Source organism: Xiphophorus hellerii, chromosome 5 (assembly GCF_003331165.1).
Source record: "Xiphophorus hellerii strain 12219 chromosome 5, Xiphophorus_hellerii-4.1, whole genome shotgun sequence".
NCBI lineage: Eukaryota > Metazoa > Chordata > Actinopteri > Cyprinodontiformes > Poeciliidae > Xiphophorus > Xiphophorus hellerii.
Genome location: NC_045676.1, coordinates 3,384,830 through 3,405,599, shown reverse-complemented (window position 1 = coordinate 3,405,599; position 20,770 = coordinate 3,384,830). Strand labels below are relative to the sequence as shown.

The 20,770-nt window shown below is 37.4% G+C and overlaps 2 protein-coding genes across 8 annotated transcripts in view; both read left to right on the top strand.

Annotated features, from left to right (window-relative positions):
• LOC116719334 (ovochymase-2) overlaps positions 1-2,636 on the top strand; it is a 30,557-nt gene extending 27,921 nt beyond the window's left edge. For both annotated transcript variants that reach the window (XM_032561826.1, XM_032561827.1), the window contains exons 24-25: positions 573-733; positions 2,298-2,636. In XM_032561826.1, the coding sequence (XP_032417717.1) occupies positions 573-733; positions 2,298-2,486 (350 nt within the window). In that variant the 3' untranslated portion in view covers positions 2,487-2,636. The remainder of the gene's footprint in view (positions 1-572; positions 734-2,297) is intronic.
• A 1,237-nt stretch (positions 2,637-3,873) lies between these two features.
• Positions 3,874-20,770, top strand: part of fam13a (family with sequence similarity 13 member A) — a 66,916-nt gene continuing 50,019 nt past the window's right edge. For 2 of the 6 annotated variants that reach the window (XM_032562922.1, XM_032562918.1), the window contains exons 1-4: positions 3,876-4,152; positions 8,895-9,090; positions 16,174-16,392; positions 18,970-19,147. In XM_032562922.1, coding sequence (XP_032418813.1) covers positions 4,126-4,152; positions 8,895-9,090; positions 16,174-16,392; positions 18,970-19,147 — 620 coding nt within the window. In that variant the 5' untranslated portion in view covers positions 3,876-4,125. Of the gene's footprint in view, positions 4,153-8,543; positions 8,658-8,843; positions 9,091-16,173; positions 16,393-18,969; positions 19,148-20,770 lie in introns of those variants that run through there. The other 4 variants (XM_032562921.1, XM_032562920.1, XM_032562919.1 and 1 more) reach the window with 4 other exon arrangements.

The window sequence follows — 20,770 nt, the reverse complement described above, 5'->3', positions numbered from 1 at the left end:
TTTCTTTGATGCACTAAAAGTATTGTGTAATTGATATATAAATAGTTTTTACTCTAGCGACTGTTTATAAAAAAAACAAGTAAAATGAATAAATTAAAGAATCCACTCACCCCACAAAAACGAAAAAGCAGAAATGTGGAATATCATCTGTGATATTGTTGTCGAGGTATTTAAGAAAATATATTCTAAGAAAAATGTTTGCCAATATCGCCCACTGCTACTAGTTATAAGTGAAATAATCGGCCAGTGGAACTAGCACATTCAATATTAAGGACTTGACTTAAAACAAGCTCCTATGTCTTGTTGAAAAATTACTTGTATGTTAGTTTTGTTTTGTTTCAAGTGTACTAAGACATTTGCACTAGAAACTGGACCAAAAATACTTGGTAAGACTTTATTATTTTCCAGTGTGAAGGTTTTAAGAGTCTTGTAGTTTTATCCATGCAGGGGGAGCAGCAGCCTATAACGTTGTTTTTCCGAGTTCAGTACAAAATATTGGAACAGACATTAGTAACAAGCCTTGGTGATAGATTTCACAACTTGTAACATCTGAAACATTTTGGTTTTCTCAGGTAATTTGTTCCCTGTTGTGGCTAAGTCGTTGAACCAAGCGGCTCTTCCAGTTGTTGACTTCCAGACCTGCAGCAAACCTTCGTACTGGTGGGACACGGTTCGGCCCTCCATGATCTGCGCCGGCTACGAATCCCCCGACGAGCTAAAATCTGCCTGCCAGGTTCGCACACAACCACACACTGAAAATAAACCCAGGACAGTTTAGGCCAGGGGTTCGCAAACTTTTCCATGCCTTGGTTCCCAAAGCAGCATTATCTTCTTGCTGGTAAATCCCTTTGCAAACCCACAAACAATGTAGCATGCTTTACATGCTACAAAGCATGTAAAGAAACTTTTAGTTGTGTTTTTTTTCCCTTTTATCCACTATTTAATAATTATTCAATGCTGCCTCATAACTTCTGACTTAGTCAGTCATGAGTTTTTAGGTCTTTTATGCAGCAGAGCTGCTCGACAGTTTCTTTTAAGATTAAGTTTTTACCAAGAAGCTTTTTAGAAAAAAAATAAGGAAATTTGTGACTTTGAAAAGTAAAAAAATTGTTAGAAAATCTCAAAAATTTTGAGATTAATCTCAGGAATTTTACACACAAAAACCACATTGAAATTTCTCAGTTTCAGGAGTTAAATTTTTTTTACTTTCAGAAATTTCCAGTGTCAAAGGTTTAATTTTTCAGATTTTTGATCCTGCAGAAATTTCACGTATTTTTCTAGAAAATTCTTGAAATAATTTTCACAATATCTGAGCTTTTTAGCAAATTTTTGACAAAGTTTAAAATTTCCAAATTATTTAAAAAATAACTGAGATTATTATCACAAATTCAGAGGTTTTTTTATAACTAATTTTCAACTTTTCAAACTCTGAAATTTCCAAGTTTTTTTTCTTAAAAAAATTATTAAGCCTAATCTCAAAACTAAGAGATTTTTTGGCGGAAATTTACTCCTCTGTCTTTTTTCTATCTGCAATGACCCTAATCCGCTATTGAATAAAATGGCATTATATAAAATTCTTTATATTTACTTTTTTAAAATCATTTTCCATACAACTTTCTGAGGCCTTAGTAGCGCCCCCTTGTGGCCACCCAGGAAGCCCTCTTTGAAAAACTAAATGATTTCCTTTTTAACAGCCTTTGAACGTTACATAAGTGTGTTGTTGTCACGTAGCTGGGTCGTCTTTTTATTCCACAATCAGCCGGCTGTTTTGTTTGCGGTCGCTCAACCTTGATTAGAAATCGCCGCTGCCCAGATTGCAGCTATAATTGGACAAAAAGCACATTCGGGCATTATTTGTTTGCCGTAATGACCAACCATGCGAGCAGGAGCATGGTTTAGAGGGGTGGGCAACTCCAGGCCTGGAGGGTCGGTCTCCTGCAACTTTTAGATGTATCTCTACATCAACACACCTGAGACAAATAATGAGGTTGTGTTAGCAGGACTCTGGAGAACTTGACTGCACTTAGGAGGTTATTCAGCTGTTGGAGTCAAGCGTGTTGGACCAGGGAGACATCTAAGAGTTGCAGGACACTGACCCTCGAGGCCTGGAGTTGCCCACCCCTGGTTTAGAGTCTCAGAGCTACAGAAAGCACTGAACAGGTCAATAAAACCTCAGTCAGGTTTCACTCCCCCAGGTTATTAATAAACCGTTTGCCCCAAATTCAAGGACACAGAAATGAGTCGTCGTCTCGTCTGAACGTCTTCATGCATCAAAAGTTTATTCTGCTGCCCTGCAGGGCGACTCGGGCGGTCCGTTTGCCTGCTCCACCGCTGGGACCTGGGAGGTGCACGGTGTGGTCAGCTTCGGACCGCAGGGCTGCATCAAAGACAAGAAACCGTCGGTGTTCACCCGAGTGTCGGCCTTCAGCCACTGGATCGAGAACAGCATCCGGAAGTTCATTTATGAAAATAACAAAACGATATGAAATCTGCACAGATCAGGATGAAATGCTTTCAGGGTTCAGAGTTGTGTTTTATTGTCTTAACTACATAAAAGTGAGAGTATTTAATAATGTAAGTATTTGTTTACAATCACATTTATGTTCAAATAAAACTCCATATATTTGCAAATTTGAGTTTATATTTCAATTTCCTGTTTAGTTGTTGCACAGTGGCGCAGTTGGTAGAGCTGTTGCCTTGCAGCAAGAAGGTCCTGGGTTCGATTCCCGGCCCCGGGTCTTTCTGCATGGAGTTTGCATGTTCTCCCTGTGTGTGCGTGGGTTCTGTCTGGGTACTCCGGCTTCCTCCCACAGTCCAAAAACATGGCTGTCAGGTTAATTGGTCTCTCTAAATTCTCCCTAGGTGTGAGTGTGTGTGTGTATGGTTGTTTGTCCTGTCTGTCTCTGTGTTGACCTGTGACAGACTGGCGACCTGTCCAGGGTGACCCCGCCTCTCGCCCGGAACGTTAGCTAGAGAGGCAGCAGCACCTCCCGACCCCACCAGGACAGGTGTGAAAAAATGGATGGATGGATGTTTAGTTGTGCCACTCAAGTTTTAAAATGTTGCAATATTTTTGTTATCCTTTGAGGGCAAAGTCAAATTTTTGTCATCTGGGTGCAATTATTGCTTTTAAAAAGGTGGAAACTTACCTGATGATGGATTAATCAGAAAATGATTAATCAATTAACCCAAAAATGATGAGCCACTAGTTACTATGGTGATTCAATTCAAATCATTTTGTTTGTATCCCAGAGCCTTTTTTTTTTTCAAAACTGTCACTTCTTTTAACTTTTATATTATTTTGCCTGCTGTTATCTTCTCTACAATACAATTCTTAGTTGAATTAAATTATTTTAACTCTGTCAGGTAAATTATTTATCCGTCAGGTGTGAGAACACACACATTTTTCTAACCAATACACAGATTTTGTTTGAATGGGTTTCTTCATCGCTGGCTAAAATTATGACATAAACTAAAGAAAAAGGTTGTGCTGAACAGTAACAAATGGTCACCATTTTAAAAAATGTGAAAAGTTGGGATTTTTACTCGATTTCCAAATTATAAATCTACACACCTTGTTTAAAAACTTTTAAAAAATCATAAACATCAATATTTACAGCTGCCAGTTACTAAAAAAACTGAATTTAGTTTCTTCTTTTACCTAATATTTGAATAATGAATAGATTTTATCCCAGCGCTCAGTCTTCCTCTCCTCCCTGTTATCATCCTCTATCTTCCCAGCCTCATTTCCTTGCAGAGAGTCTGCAGGACTTGTTCATGTTTGGGATTTTATCCCGAGTCACATGAGCGTCTCGGTGAGCCAATGGGAGAGCTCGGCTCGGGTTTCAGCATGGGAGAGCAGAGGGGAATAAAGAGGGAGGAAGAGGGACTAATCTGTGCCTCATGGGGCTGAACGCCGCTGAATCTACCGGCACTGACTGACCAACAAACTCTTCATAACTGGATCTTCTTTCTGCTTTTGGAGGATTCAAATGTTGAGGAATAAAGGCGGACCTCTGGGCAGAGCTCTGGGGTTTTTCCTCTGACAGAGGAGGAGGAAGAGGAGGACAGCTGCAGTTTTGCCCCTCATCTTTAAGCCTCTGCTGGAGTTTTTTTGGTGGAAGAATGGGGGCAGGAGCTATGACCATCTGTGTGAGTAAAGCAACTTGTGAACGAGAGTTTAAGGATAAAAATAACGAGTCGGTATTCCTCTGAGTGGCTGTGTTGGGGAGGAAAAAATGCCAAAAATGTTTGCTTCCTGCTCTGAATCCTGCTTTTCTTCATGAAGTAAAAGTAACTTTATCTTTTAAAGGGGAACCGGGTGATCAAATGCACTTATTTTCTTAAATATCAGTGCATGTAAAACACAAAGAAATACACTTTTCACAAACTTCTGACTTTTCATCTCTGTTATTTCATCACTTGATTACATCACTTGCTTAAAATGTCCCGTTTCCTCCTTTTTTTTCTTCCCTACTGTAAGTTTTTTCCGAGCTGTTTTTGACGTCTGTGGAGTTTTTGCTGCCAGTTGGCCCAGTGGCCACCCACATACTGGAGGGAGCCTGGAAAAAAAGGAGCTGCAGGGGGAGGAGGAGGGCAAAGAGAGCCGCGCATGCCGGGGCCTGTCGTCCGCTTCATGAATCAGAGAGCAGAAAACAGGACGAGATGATCCGGCCGAGGCGTTCGGTCCACGAACTCACTTCTGAAATCTTTCGTTTAAAGGGAATGAAGGATTCCCAACAAGATGTTTCAATTCTTTACTGCAAGAATACTAAATCTTACCAAGTAGCTTTGGTCCAGAAACTTTTCAGCAAGATAGTAGAGCTTGTTTAAAGTAAATAATTCCTTAGTGTGGATGAAAAAGTTCTAGTTCCATAAGCAGATAATTTCACTCCGAAGACATTCTCCCAAGTTATAAGTGAAAAAATCTAGTGGAATTAGTAGTTTTCATAAAAACTTTCTCAAAGCAATCAATAAAAACTGTAATAGGCATCAATATATTCAGCCGGCTCTTTTAGGACATTCATAATCATTACATGGCCCAAAATGAAAATGAGTTGGGAACTCCCGTTCTACATATTTAAACTAATGGTCAATTTGATTAAATAAATAAATAATAATAATAATCAATTAAGATAATAATAATTGAAATAATCCAGTTAAAATATGATAATTTAAACTGGATTACCCTCCACTCAACAGAGATTATTTAAAGCACATTAGCGATTTAAGAAACCTTTCTTAAAAGAGTGTTTTCAAAGTGTTTCTGACATTAGAGCTCTTTAGATTGAGAAAAATGTGAAATCTATGTAGCTGTGCTAACTAACATTAGCATTCATGATAGGCTGTGTTATCTGCAGTAGCAGAGAGCAAGAGGTGGAGGAAGAGAAAGAATGAGCATCGCCACATGGAGCAGTGATCAACAGCAATAAGAACCGCCTCCTGGCTCTGATTGGTTGTTTCTAGACAGCGCTGGAAGAAGGCAAATAATCTGTTTCAACAAATATACAAAAAAAATATTTTTCTACAAGCTGCATACTGCAGCTTTAAGGGAGACGGCGGCCCATACCATGACACTGCCTCCACCAAAACCTGTTCAGCTTTGGCAGAGAGAATTTGTCAAGTTATTTATGGCTGCAATAGACATACTTAAATCTGCTTTCTTTTTACCATTTAAAGGCAAATAAACAGAATTTTCAACAGTATAAGATTTATCTCCAAGAGGCGTTGATACAATACAGGAAAAAAATCAACTAAACACATATTTCTCAATGTTTTCTGCTATATGTAAGCCAATTGGAGATGTGGTTTAAAACATTTTTTCACAGAACTGCGTGTCTTTGTGTGCATGAAGTGTGAAAGCATTGTCAAAACGCGGGGAGGATTACGGAGGATGCGTCGCAGCTGACTGTCTCTGTAAACAATAGAGGAAAATGGCTTCCTGAAGCCTTTTGTTCTTAGCCAGCTTCTTCCCAAAGGCCTGGCAGAAAGTTGAATTGCTAAGTGACAGCACAATCTTTTTGAGCGGAGAGTTTTTTTCAGGAATGATCCTGTGACAAGACCTTGGGATCAGGAGAGCTTTATGATTCTCTGTTCACTTTCACTTTCAGTCCCACAGAGTGACAAACACTCAGGAATGTGTTGGATCTGGATTCTGGTTCTAGATCACCTTAGACTGCCTGTAGACCGAACATGGAACGATTAATCGGATTAGTCGTGATTAATCGAATGGTGACATGATCGCCAAAGTAATTTAATAACAAACAATTTAATTATTAACTGGAGCACTACAACGAAGGCCAATTACTGAAAGAATAACACACAATAAGCTCGACCCAGACCCCCTGCAGTGCCAAAGTTTTAGCTTCACCTGGTTTAAATTCCAGAAAAGAAAAATCTCCTGTCCAGCACCTTTTGCTATGCAACTATTAATCGGTTGGTCAAAAGAATATTCAAAACATCAACTCTAGACTGTATTAATGTATTTTTTAGCTGCAGATTAATCCTTTGCTACAAATAATGAGACGAACACGAAGAGAATGCTGTATTACTGCATTTTAGGCAATAAAATGTTTATTTTAAAAAGGAACTGAATTATTTGTTTATTTGCATTTTTATAGAATTTATTATTGTATAAAATAAGCTTTAGCGGTTAACGAAAAATCTGCAGAATGTGACAATTTTTTCATCCGACAAATCAATTAATCGTCAGATTAATCAATAGAATAATTGAATACTTAATGATACATACTTATGCATCTGGCTGCTTTTGAGTTCCTCTGTTTGCACATGTGCAGGCAGTGATTGCATTTACCTCTGGTGTTTTATCAACACTGTATGAGGTCACCACATGTAGTCATGGCAGTAAAGATGGACTTAGAGCATCTGGTCATTATGTCCTCGTCTCAGATCAGCTTAACTGGAAATCTGTGGGGGGATGAACTTTATTTTACTCCACACAGGAAATAAAATGAATAAAAAGCAATAAAAAAAGTTCCATAAAACCCTAATGTTTCAGAAAAAAAACTTAAACCTGAAATTATCTTTATAATTAGATAGGATTTTGGGAATAATTTGTATTTAATCAACTTGATGTATTTGAATCTCTTGATGTCTTTATGTTTTGTTTTGTTTTTTCTGTCCATATCTTTAGATTTACACCAGCAACAGTGCAACTGTGTACTTTTTATTATCTCATATTTCACAAAAATATTTGACAATGCTCACCTGATATGTATTGCAATAATACAAAACACTGAAAAAAATAAATAGTTGATCCAACTACTCTAACTTTATTAAGTTAGAGTAGCTACTTTTTCTGCATATTGAATAATTTTGTGTGGCTCTTGACTGCAGTTAAAGGACGGTGAAAATCTGCTTCAGATGCAAACCTTTTGAAATCCTTCACCTGAAAATGTTTAGAACAACACAAAGAATTTAACCTTTACTTGTTGTTTTTATTTTATTTCACAGGAAGTCATGCCACAAACCAAAACAAATCCAGCAACATTTACTCAGAAACACAACTGGTCACACCCATCCACTGTAATTGGTTAAACACAGCAAAGGTTTTAGAAGAGAAATATTATTTTTGTTCCTGAAAGTGAAATAAAAACATTTTATCGATCAACAAAATAGAAAATAATTGGCTCAAAAAGTTAAACATTAAAGAAAAAGTCATATTAATGTCTGTTTTAATTAAAAATATTACTTATTCATTTATTGCTGTGCAGGTAAAGGACAAAGAATTTACAATAATTGTATTTTTTTGCATTTTTAATTGGGAAGAAAAAAACATTGTGGTAGACGATGCAAGATTTTTCATTCTTTAAACTACATTTAAGCTTTTCTTTATGTCAACCTGTGACAGGTTTGTTTTAACTGTAAGTTAATGAAATGAACAAATAAAATGTTCCGTCTGATGAAATATGTTTTCATCAGCCACTAAGAACTGAAACGTATCTCAGTTCAGACATTTCTCAGTGTGTCAGTCCACCTGTTTGCACTGCAAAAACAAAATCTTACCAAGTGTTTTTAGTCCAGTTTCTAATGCAAATATCTTAGTTCACTTGAAATAAGAGAAATTTACTTACAAGTAAGTTCTCAGCAAGAATTAGTAGTTTGTCTAAAGTAAATCATTCCCTAATATTGATGAAAAAGTACTAGCTCCATTGTCAGATTATTTCACAAAAAGCATAGGAAAATATCTTGTGTGTAAGTTAAGTAATGTGCCAATTTATCTAGTTATTTTTCATCAACATCAATGAATTATTGACCTAAAACAAGCTATTTCTTGCTGTAAAGTTACTTGTAAGTTAATTTTGTCTTATTTCAGGTGTGCTAAGATATTTGCAGTAGAAACTGGACCAGTACTAGTTGGTAGGATTTTGTGTTTTTGCAGTGTGAATGGCTGAACCATGGACCTACAATATGGTGGAGTTGTAGCCATGACAACCGCACTGAGACTTCCTTCCACTCTGCAGGATCCAGAACGGCAGGAAGTCTTAGCTGAAAGCAGAACTGAATAAACAAAGACGGATAAAACGATGCAGCAGTAAAAGTGACGCAGGTGGCAGAGATTTAATGGAAGCAGGTGACAGTTTAACTCAGAGTTTTACCATGTGAGTGTAACAATGTGTGCCTCCACAGGTAACCAGGTAAGGCTTTTGTTATGTTATGAATCTATGACCTTAAAATGCTAATTTCTGCAACCTTGTGTTTGAGTGTCTCTCTCTCTTTAACAAAGGTGTAACCTGGTAACCTGCAACGCTTCTCCTCACCTCCCATGGCATGACGCTCTAAATACAGGAGCTGCATTTCCTGCAGTGATCCTGCAGCTCCGAGCTGACGCCTGCCTCATGATGGCTGATTTCTGCTCTTCTCTCTCCCTGCAGCACAACCAGACTGCGGTTCTGGTCAGAGAAGACATGAAGAGGATGGTCCAGATACCCATGCTGAGATCCAGAGCTGTGGCAGCCCAAAGCACCAAGGTGTTTGGCGCGTCCCTGCTGGAGCTGAGGGAGCGCGGCCTGGTGGAGGACGGAGTGCCTCTGCTGGTGCGGAGGATGGTGGAGCATCTCAGCAAGCATGGTAACAGGAACATATTCAACAATATTAATGTTTTGGTTTGAAATTACGAGAATCACCTTTGAATTTAACAATTCATTACAAAAAAAAACATTAGTGTGTGTACAGGCCTGTTGCAAGAAGCAATAATTGCACGATAAAATTAGATCAATAATTTCCATTTGCCTGATTTATCGTTTCCTCTTTTCTCGTTTTCTCCCAAAAACTGGATGACTGAAGTCTTCAGTCTGGGGTTTTGATCTCAACTAGCCCTTTTTTTTGAAGGATAATTGTGTTTACAGAGACTTCATAATTCATTTTATTTATTGTTTTTGTTTATTTATTTTGGATATTTATAATGTCTTCATGGTTCAGAGTTCATTAGAAGTTTATTGATCTTTTAGGATGCATCCTTGCATTATTATGCAGGAAAATCTTCTAAAAGCAACAATATTATCATTTATTGCAATAACTTGTTAAATTTGTTATTGTGACAGACTTGGTGCTGTGGTTTCCATGTTTTTTTAAAAAATATTTCTGTGCTTTATTTACTTTAAAGAAAGCTCAGATTTATAAATGAATGTACAGTAATTTTTTCTTCTCAATGTTTCTACAATGAGACATACATGAAAAGACATTTTCTTTCTAAAAAGGTCAAACTAAAGAGTAACAAATTATGGAAGAAAGAAAACCTGCAATAGAAAATGTGTTTACTTCCAGCAGAATACTTTAATAAGATAAAGTAAGATAATCCTTTGTTATTTCCCACAAGTGGGAAATTTAAGCTACTACATCAGAAAAGGATAGAAAAAAATAAGAGTAACAGAAATGGAAAAACAACTGAATAGAAAACAGTAGAGAGTAGAAAAACAGCACATAAATACAAAAACATCTATATGTTTTCAACATATTGCTGAAATATGTCTGTATTTCAAAAAATACAAATGAGTAAATACTCTATATACACACATATGAATATATATATATATACATAGAATGTACAGTATATATATATAAGTACACCCCAACAGACATTATTGACATAAATAATGTGCATCAACAGAAAACTACCCGCTCTATTGGATAAATGTATATTAGATGCATTCCAGCTACACTTGAGTGGCTAACATTTGATCATTGTAATGTAAATTTACCATATCTGTACACCGTGTTCCAAATTACTATGCAAATTGGATTTAAGTGTCATAAAGATTACATTTTTTGTTGTGCTATTAAATTTATAGATGGTTTTGTGTGTCAGGGCTCTTTGAATCACTATAATTAATTTCAGAGAGCTGGTTGATTAGTTTGTCTGCTGAGCTCAATTAAAGGAAATCTACTTATGAAGGATGTTCCACATTATTAAGCAGGCCACAGGTTCCAAGCAATATGGGAAAGAGAAAGGATCTCTGCTGATGGAAATCATCAGATAGTGTAGTGCCGTATGAAAACATGAGATATTTAACGAAAAGTGAAGCGTTGTCGTACTGTGAAGAGATTTGTGGCTGATTCAGAACAAAGATGGTTTGTACAGATAAAGGCAGAATGAGGAAAGTTTCTGTTAGACACATTCATGGGATTAAGAGAGCAGCTGTTAAAATGTCCTTGCAAAGCAGCAAACAGTTATTATAAGCTGCTGCTGCTTCTGGAACCTCAAGGTGGAGGATCCACCTTGAGGTTCCATGAACCTACTACTGGTGCATGAACCTACTACTGGGCCCCTAACCAGAGCTCACAAGCAGAACCGGTCCCAGTGGGCCCAGCCATACATGAAGATTAATTTTCAAACAGACTTGTTCACTGATGACTGCTGTGCAACCCTGGATGGTCCAGATGGACACAGTAGTGGATTGGTGGTGGATGGCCACCACGTCCCAATACGGCTGTGACATCAGCAAGGAGGTGGTGGAGTCATGCTTTGGGCTGAAATCATGGGGAGAGAGAGAGAGAGAGAGAGAGAGCTGGTCGGCCCCTTCAGAGTCCCTGAAGGTGTGAAAATGACCTCAGCAAAGTATATGGATTTTCTGACTGATCACTTTCTTTCATGGTTCAAAAAGAAGAGCCGAACCTTCAGTAGCAAAATCATCTTCATGCATGACAATGAATGCTGCAAGGAATACCACCGTGTCATTGGCTGATGTGGGCATAAAAGTGGAGAAACTCATGGTGTGGTCACCATCCTCCTCTGACCTCTGACCTCAACCCTATTGAGAACCTTTGGAGTTTCCTCAAACAGAAGATCTGAGGATGGAATGCAGTTCATATCAAACCAGCAGCTCTGGGAAGGTTTTCTGCCATCCAGCAAAGAAATTCAAGCAGAAACTTTCCACAAACTCACAAGTTCAATGGATGCAAGAATTGTGCTGTGATATCAGAGAAAGGATTCTATGTTAACATGTAACTCGGTCTGTTAAGATGTTTTTGATTGAAATAGCTTTTGATTTTAGTACATCTGACCACTTAATGCTGCACATTCAAAGAGTGACCGTTTGCAGTTCTTTGTAATCCATAAAATGTTTAGAAAATCTGCTGTGCATAATAATTTGGAACATTTTGCATTTTGAGTTTTTTATTTTTGAAAACAAATACTGTTCTCATGGGGAGCTTTGTTCAGTAAAATTAGATTTATACTGTAATAGTTCATGCCTTGAAAATTATACTGACCATCATTTGCATTGACCATTTTTAAAAATGTGAGAAAATATCACTTGCATAATGATTTGGAACACGTTGTAAACCTCGAATCTTTCTTTAACCTTTTAATTCTCACATACTGCAGTGCATCAATTTAACCACTAGATGTCACTACAGGAGTACAGAACTTTTTACAAGCTACTTCTGGAAGACATAATATTTATTCATTTTAAATTATAAACAGTAGCGTTTATCAAAGAGATATGGACGACTGTCCTCCACAATGCAATATTTTGTCTCCAGCTGCAGCAATTAAATTTTTAACTTATTTAGTAAATTGTTACCGACCAAGTTAAGACTATAGCAAAGAAATATTTACTCACAGCAGTTTCTGAATGAAATATACTTTTGAATCCAGCTCCGTTTTGCTGCAAAGCAATGGTTAAATGTTATTTTAAAGGCTAAAGCTGCTGAGAGTAAAGATTATGTGAGATTCTTTGAGAGAGAAAAACCTCTAGGATCTTTGTTGATGTGGTAAAATCTCACACATACTCGTTTATTTTATCACAAGTTTAATTTTAACTGACGTTAAAACAATTTAAGTTAAACATTGACTAAAATCAAAATATGATATCGGCAGAGGCATGAATGAGTCATAAAAAAACATTCAGGTCATCACCTTGCTGTGATCAGGGTCGTCTGGGTTATGATAAAGATTCAAATAAACCCACAAAATTAGATCTAAAAAAACATGACAAGCATAAAATAGTGTTGTAAAGATAACATTGTTTTACGGCGGAAAAACCTGCTGGTTTGTGTGTCATGGTTATTAAATTATGTTAAGGTTCATAAAGTTTGTATCAAAATGAATCACTCTTAAATCTCAAAAACAACTGGAAGAAAATAATTTATGATCTGCGATCATCTTGGGAAAGGTTATGAAAAACAAATAAATTTTTTAAAAGTCCAGATGATTTACAAAAAGATTTTTTAGACATGTTTTTTTTTTGTTTGTTTTATTTTATATTTCAAAGTTTATGCAAACACAATGTCTGCTAGATCTTAAATACTTTGGAAAGCCCAGATGATGATGTCATGGCTTTGGAGGCTTCTGATTGGTTAGTTCACAACAGCTGAGTCATCTGGACACAAATCTGTGGATGAATCCAAAAACCAAATCAACAAAGTCTGAAGTGAGAGATTTTGTTTTCCACAGTGAATCAGTTTTTACATTGATGTGAACTGAAAGGCCAATTAAAGAGGAAGAATCCAATACTCCAAAAGTATCATAAAATGCCGCATTACGTTTTTAAAAAAGGTTTGTTTAAAAACTATCTTGAAGAAGACCCTTTTCTGATTTTTCTGGCATTTAGCAGGTGTTTCTGGAAAAAATTGGATCAAATTTTATGTCATATGAGAAAAAAATGTTTTCTTTTCTACAGTATGTAAATATCTGGTTTAACCCATATGGAGGTTTCCCATTTGGACGCACTGACCCTTTAAAGGTTATCAGTAAGGGTGTGAATATTTCCAGTGTCTCTGTAACTGATGTCTCATTGTCGGATCACTTCGCTGTTATCTTTGAAAGTTCTTTATCTTTTAACCCACTTGGACAATCAGCAACCATCACAAAACGTTCTCTCACTGAAAACACAGCAGAAACTTTTAATCAAATCTACTCTTCTTCCTCACCCTTAAGCTGTAATGACGTAGATAAGTTGGTAAATGATTTTCAGTCTAAAGTTTCAGGTGTCATTGATTCCATTGCCCCAATTAAAATGAAGGTTGTGTCTGGTAGGAAGAAATCTCCATGGAGAAATGCACAAACAGTTAGATCTGCAAGACAACTCTGCCGTAGGGCAGAACGAAAATGGCGTAAAACTCAACTCCACGTTCATTGTGACATCTATAAAGAAAGACTACGTAACTATCATTTAACACTAAAACATGCAAGAGAGGCTTTCTTTGCAGATGTCATAAACAAAAACATTAACAATGCTCGAGCTTTATTTGCAACAGTTGACAGAATCACAAACCCTCCTGTGACGTTACCGCCTGAATTCCAATGTTTTGCCGCCTGCAACCAGTTTTCCAGCTTCTCTTCAGAGAAAATTAAAAAAATCAGGGGATTAATCTGTACATCCACTATAAAGCCAGTACCAATGCTGTGCCCAAACAAAACAAATACAGGAAAAATGACCCAATTTCAACTACTTAATTATAAAACCCTACAGGAAATTATAAGTCAACTAAGCTCCAGTTCCTGCTGTCTGGATGTCTTAGATCTATAACTCTAGAACATTTCTTTAAGAAAGTCCTGCCTGTTATTGCTGCTGATCTGATCCAGATAGTAAACTCATCGCTCTCATCAGGCGTTTTCCCCCAGGCTCTGAAAACAGCAGTAATCAAACCACTTATAAAAAAGAACAATCTGGACAAATCACTAATGCAGAATTACAGGCCGACCTCTGACCTCTGACCTCCCATTCATCAGCAAAGTTATTGAAAAAGCTGTGTGTAAACAATTAACTAGCTTCCTAACTATAACCAACCGCTTTGACTCCTTCCAGTCTGGTTTTCGTGCTCACCACAGCACAGAGACTGGCCTAGTCAAAGTGTTCAATGACATCCATATAAATACGGACTGTGGCAGAACCACAGTGCTGGTTCTGTTGGACCTCAGTGCAGCTTTTGACACTGTTGACCACGACATATTACTGAATCGACTGGAGAGTTGGGTCGGACTCTCCGGTCCAGTGCTTAACTGGTTTGAATCTTACATAAAGAACAGGGATTTCTTTGTTTCAATTGAAAACTTCTCATCAAAGAGGTCAAAGGTCACATGTGGGGTACCCCAAGGTTCAATCCTAGGACCCCTTTTATTCAATATTTATATGCTCCCACTAGCTCAGGGTATAACAGGAAATAATATTAGCTACCATAACTATGCAGATGACACACAGCTCTACATTACGATGTCACCAGGTGACCTTTGACCCCATCCAATCACTGAACAGATGCTTAGAGCAGATAAATGTGTGGATGTGCCAAAACTTTCTCCAGCTGAACAGAAACAAAACTGAAGTTATTATTTTTGGACCTAAAGAGGAACGATCTAGAGTTATAGATCTAGAGTTATAGATCTAGAGTCAATGCACAGCTTCAGTTATTACAACCGAAAACCAGCGATCAGCCCGAAACCTGGGTGTAGTGATGGACTCTGACCTGAACCTCCAGAGCCACATAAAGACAGTTACAAAGTCGGCCTTCTATCACCTGAAGAACATTTCCAGGATTAAAGGACTAATGTCTCAGCCAGATCTAGAGAAACTCATCCATGCGTTCATCTTCAGTCACATTGATTATTGCAACAGCGTCTTCACAGGTCTGTCCAATAAATCAATCAAACAGCCGCAGCTGATCCAGAATGCTGCTGCTCGCGTTCTCACTAAAACCAGGAAGATAGAGCACATAACACCAGTTCTAAAGTCCCTCCACTGGCTCCCTGTAGCTCAAAGAATAGACTTTAAAATACTGTTGTTAGTTTATAAATCACTGAACGGCTTAGCACCACAATACATTAAAGATCTGCTGTTGTTGTATCAACCTTCCAGACCTCTCAGGTATTCCGGTTCTGGTTCTGCTCTGCATCCCCAGAACCAGAACCAAATGAGGAGAAACAGCATTCAGCTTCTATGCACCACAAATTTGGGACAAACTTCCAGAAAACTGTAAAACAGCTGAAACACTGACTTTCTTTAAATCTAGACTAAAAACCCACCTGTTTAGGATTGTATTTGAAATGTAATCAATTACAAATTTATTGATGGAACTTGACTTAATGTCATTGTCTGATTGTTGATTCTATGTTGAAATTGCACAAAAATCCGTGAGGGACGGCGGAGACCAGAGCGAAATTTTGTGAGAGTTGTAGGGAGCCTCGTGCTGGAAGCCCATTAAAATGCTGTCTACATTGTTTTAAACTGTGTGATTGTGAGTGGGAATAAAAATAGCAACAGGTATTTTGTTCCATATAACACAGTAGGAGTGTAACAGGTAAACCTTCTATGGATGCAAACTCGACTAAAAACCCACCTGTTTAGGATTGTATTTGAAAAGTAATCAATTACAAATTTATTGATGGAACTTGACTTAATGTCGTGTTTTGATTGTTGATTCTATGTTGCTTTGTGTTTCTGTGCTTGATATGATGTAAAGCACTTTGAAATGCCTTGCTGCTGAAATGTGCTATACAAATAAAATTTGATTTTGATTGATTGATCAAAGTCTTACATTCGCTGTACTGATCTCACAAATGATTTTAAAAAATCCTCGAGATTTTAAAACTGGTTTTACTGTTTTAAAACAGTAAAACCAGTAACTGGTTTTACTGAATAATTGATTGCACAGCTCCGATTCCATGATTAGGTGTCTAACTGTAACTAAATAGTGTTTTCCTTCGCCTTTCTGCAGCGCTGCATCAGGAAGGTTTGTTCAGAGTAAACGGGAACGTTCGGGCTGTGGAGACCCTGAAGCTGCGACTGGAGAGCGGCGGCGGCGGCGACGAGGCGGAGCTGCTCTCAGAGTCGGATCTGTGCACCGTGTCCAGCCTGCTCAAACGCTACCTCAGAGATCTGCCTGAAGGCCTGGTCGGCTCCACGGTGCAGCAGAAACTCATACAGCACTATGAGGGTAAAACATTAACTCCCACTCCCACCTTTATCTTATCCGCTCAGGGTGATCCAACTAGCAGAAGTAGATGGAGCTTTAGGATTTTACAGCCAGTATTTGCAGATTTATTACACTTTGCAGAAGTGTAATAAATAAATATTATGAATATCTGGGTCATAGATGGATGAAAGCAGCTTCTCCATCAAACAGAGCCAACCAGGTCATCGCTGAGTTAAATCTGAGTTATTGATCCCAGCAGTCATGGATCTCAGGGCGATAATCTTGGCAGTCCTAAACATTTAAAGTGAGTTTTTTTTGGCAGAGAAAGTGTTTGCTCCCGTCCAGCTCCAGATCCAGGAGGTTATATTTTATGCGAATGATGGCAGAGGAGAGAACAGTTTGGCTGAAGTGTTTGTTTTGCTTTTATGGCTGCCATAAAGATCTGCTTTGTTTATCAGAGAACCATATTGGTACTCTGTTGGACTTTGTGAAACTGTTTTGGCCTCTTTGTTGCTATTTCTTGCTTCTATTATAGTTCCCTTTTTTAAACTCTGGCTGCTTTTTTGTTGTTCATTTTAATAAATTCTCTTTCTTTATTTTTTTTTCTGCTATTGAGAGACAGAAAATTATATTCTAGTGCTTTGAAATGAACAAGACATTATCTCCAGTCTGCCACACATATTACAGACATGTTTTTAAAAATCTGGTGGCATGAGAGCCAGCCCAAGGTTAGTGGGTCAAAAGGAAGAATTCGATTAGAGGTCCCCACTTCCCAAACAAATTCAATTCAATTCAAAACTACTTCATTTACTTATTAAATTTAATTAAATCCTTTTATATCCACTTTTCCATGCAGGGTGAGAATCAGGACTGTCAAGTTTTTTCTATAATTATGCAAAATATATCAAGGAGCTAACTGTGCTAATGCTAAATTAAAGCTTGGGTAGAACAAGTGGAGACTTAGTTGCATTTCTATTACTTCTACTATTTATCATATTAATGCTAATATATTTTTCTTTAAACTTAAAAGTGACATTTTTCAAGTTTAAGTGAGTGGCTTTAGCCTTTATTAGTGCTGATTTTTGCTAATATTACCCATGTTCAATTTACTTCAGAAATCAGAACTTAGATCTTGGAATGACTGAAAACACTCACCATTAATTATTTCTCTAATGAATTACCAAAAGGCAAAAATACATAACCTATTTTGAACTCTGGGACTTTTCTAAGCTAGTGCTCCAACTTCAGTGGTCGCTTCACTTCCTTTTTAAAATGTTTTTACTTAGAACTCAGAAATCCTGACTTTTGAGGAAACAGCTAAAACATAAATTATCTTTTATAAATCACTGCTTCGCACTGGTACCGTGGAAGTACGACCTGACAACAGTTAAAACAGATGTTGATGAAATAGCTAGAGGCTAGCTGCTCTGCTGCTAGTAGCTTAAAGCTAGCTCGGACTTTAATAGGAACAACAAGGTTAGATTTTTATATTTGTAAAAATTGCACTTCAAAGAAAGTGTAATGATGAATATCACCCAAAAGTTTGTAAATATTTCCATGAATTTTAACTGACTGAGATTTACTCGACTTAGCATGTTGAGTGCTTGTAGTGGTCAACTTGGCCACTAGAGAGCAGTATGCTTTGATGACCTAAACACTGCAGCATCTTAAGATACCCACATATTTAATGTATCTAAATTATTTTAATTTCTTAATTAAACTTAGACTCGTGTAAAAGATGTTTTTAGATACAATCTGTGCATTTTTCTCCTCAGCATCTTAATTTACGAAGGTGAAACGTAAAATAAACAGTATTCACTCAAACCTGCACTGAATCTGAACTTCACTCATCTGTAGAGTTACAACTGTAGGCCATTGTTCCCCTCTGGCCCTCTGCACACTGACACAGATGTACCCATATTGGTACGCATGCATGAACACAAGCAGAGAGCCATTCACAACATTTGCGTCAGTCATATCCGTTTATCCAACTCTGACCTAATTAATTATCCTGAGTAAGAGTCTCAACATATTTTCAGGCTCTTTGCTGTAAGGCTTTTCCAAGTCACCATAACTGGAGATTAAACATCAGTTTTTATGGGTGTTTGGGATCAAACTGAAATATGCTGGCTGGCAAGAACTGGTTGGATCTGGACCTGAACCTTTGACTGAAATCTGCATCTGCCGAAGAAGAAAAAGGCTGATATATTTGGTCACAAAGACAAGAAATATGTTTAATCTAAAGTCACGTTTCCAGACTCAACAACAGTTCACAAGTTATCAAGCATGGTGGTGGTAGTATCATGTTGTGGGGTACTCTCCAATTGCACAAACTGAGTAGAAAAACATATCCCACTTCATGTCAAATCAACATCTAGATGGTTAAAATTTTCAGAAGCTGATCAGCGGTGACTACATGTTGAAATTAGCACTTACAGCTCATACAGTGCATCTCTCCACTTGTGGTTAATGTATACTGTATATTGTCCCTGTTTTAAATTAAATAAATCATAAATAAATAGTAAATCAGCAAACATCAATTTATGTGTTTGGTTGAGGAACAGCTAGTCTTTCTGATGATGTTTTTTTGTTTTCCAGACAGAGGAGGTGATGTTTCCTGGTTGGTGATTAGAGACTTCCTGCAGCAGCTGCCAGATGTTCACCACAACCTCCTGCGCTACCTCTGCAACTTCCTGACTCTGGTGGACAAAAACCACGAAGAAAACCGCATGACGGCCCAGAACCTCGCCACCGTGTTTGGACCCAGCGTCTTTCAGTGAGTAGAAAAATTTACTTCAGTAAACAATACTCGTCTTTCTGAAGGTTGGAGCTTTTTAAGTTCTATCCTTGTTCACTTTTATTCGTAAAGACACATAAATCTTTCCAATGAATCATTGGAAATTCAAAATTTCCTCATTTCAAATTCAGCAGATTTTTAAATTACTTTTTCTGACACTTACTTATTAGCAGCCTGTCAAAAAGACAGCATTTGTTCCCATTTCTTAAGCTGAATCAGTCAAAACTACTAAAGATATCATTTAGCAGACCAAAATCTAGTGCAAGTATCTTGAAACACTTGAAATAAGACAAAACTAACTTACAAGTAGCTTTTTATCAAGGCAGGCGTTTGTTGTAGCTCACTAATTCCTTATTGACTTGCAACAAGCCATATCTTGCTGAAAAGTTATTTGTAAATGAGCTTATTCTTACTTCAAGAGTACTAAGAGATTTGCAGTAGAAGCTAGAATAAAATACTTGGTAAAATTATCTTTGTCATGCATCCTTTGCTATAAAATTTAAATAAATCCAAGTGGGCCATTTATAATTTTGATCAAAAAAGATTAAAATACTATGGTGCTCAGGTTCCTCTTTTAATAAATTCCTGATTGTATTTAATCAGATTTGCTGACAAGATCTTCAATTGTGTAAATTAAAGCTAACATCTGTGCTTTTATTTTGACTATATTTACGTCTTTGATGGCCTTAGAGAACATTTGAAAATGTCTTGCAGCTGTATTCTCTCAGTTTCTCTCTGCTGTAAGCAATAAAACTGGGGGGCAAAAAAAAAAGTTTAATCTCTTAATTTGGAAGTTAACAGTCTTACATTTGAAGCAAAGTCAAAGGCATTAAACTGAAAAATTAAGAGAGGATAGGTAGATATAGATACAGTGACTATTTACTATATTCTATATATACTACATATTGTGCAAAACAGCTAAACTCCATATAAAAATGAGTTGCCTCCGATGGCTAAAACTCCTGGAGTTTTCCCAACAACTCCCTACTGAAAAGAGATTTTGGGCCGATTTCAGAACTTTATGTAGGGATTTTATCTCCTATCTGGCCTCAGAATGAATTAAAAATATGAGCTGGAAAGAGTTGCAGGGAGGAGCAATATGGACTGCAAATGAAGTGCAAAGAAAACCAGGGGAACTGCTCACTAACTCCAAATTAAATGATTAAATCAGGCTCCTTGGAAGCGGTGATAAACCAATCAAAGATTTCTTTTCTAGGAAACAAACTGATGAAACCGTCAGAGCAAAGGTGAAAATACAGTGTCTCATTAAATTAAAAAAAAAACACACCCTGCAGGAACATCAAACACACCACACAGCATTACAACCTCCATAAACAGCCGTGCCAAAACACGTGCTGCAAACTAATTAGAGGACTGCCGCCAACACGGCCATCAGTCATCAGATCCACAGAGAGCCATCAGCCAAACACGGATGCGACTTCGAACGCTTCGTTTTTACGGCGTGTTACAGGGAAGAAAATGTGATTGTATTTTCCCCGAGGGAATTTGCTGTGCTTCATGATTAAACTCGATTCTGTTGAAAATAATCCAAACTGAGTTCATTGGCACAAACTGGCAGAAGATCAAGGCTGGAAGAAACAC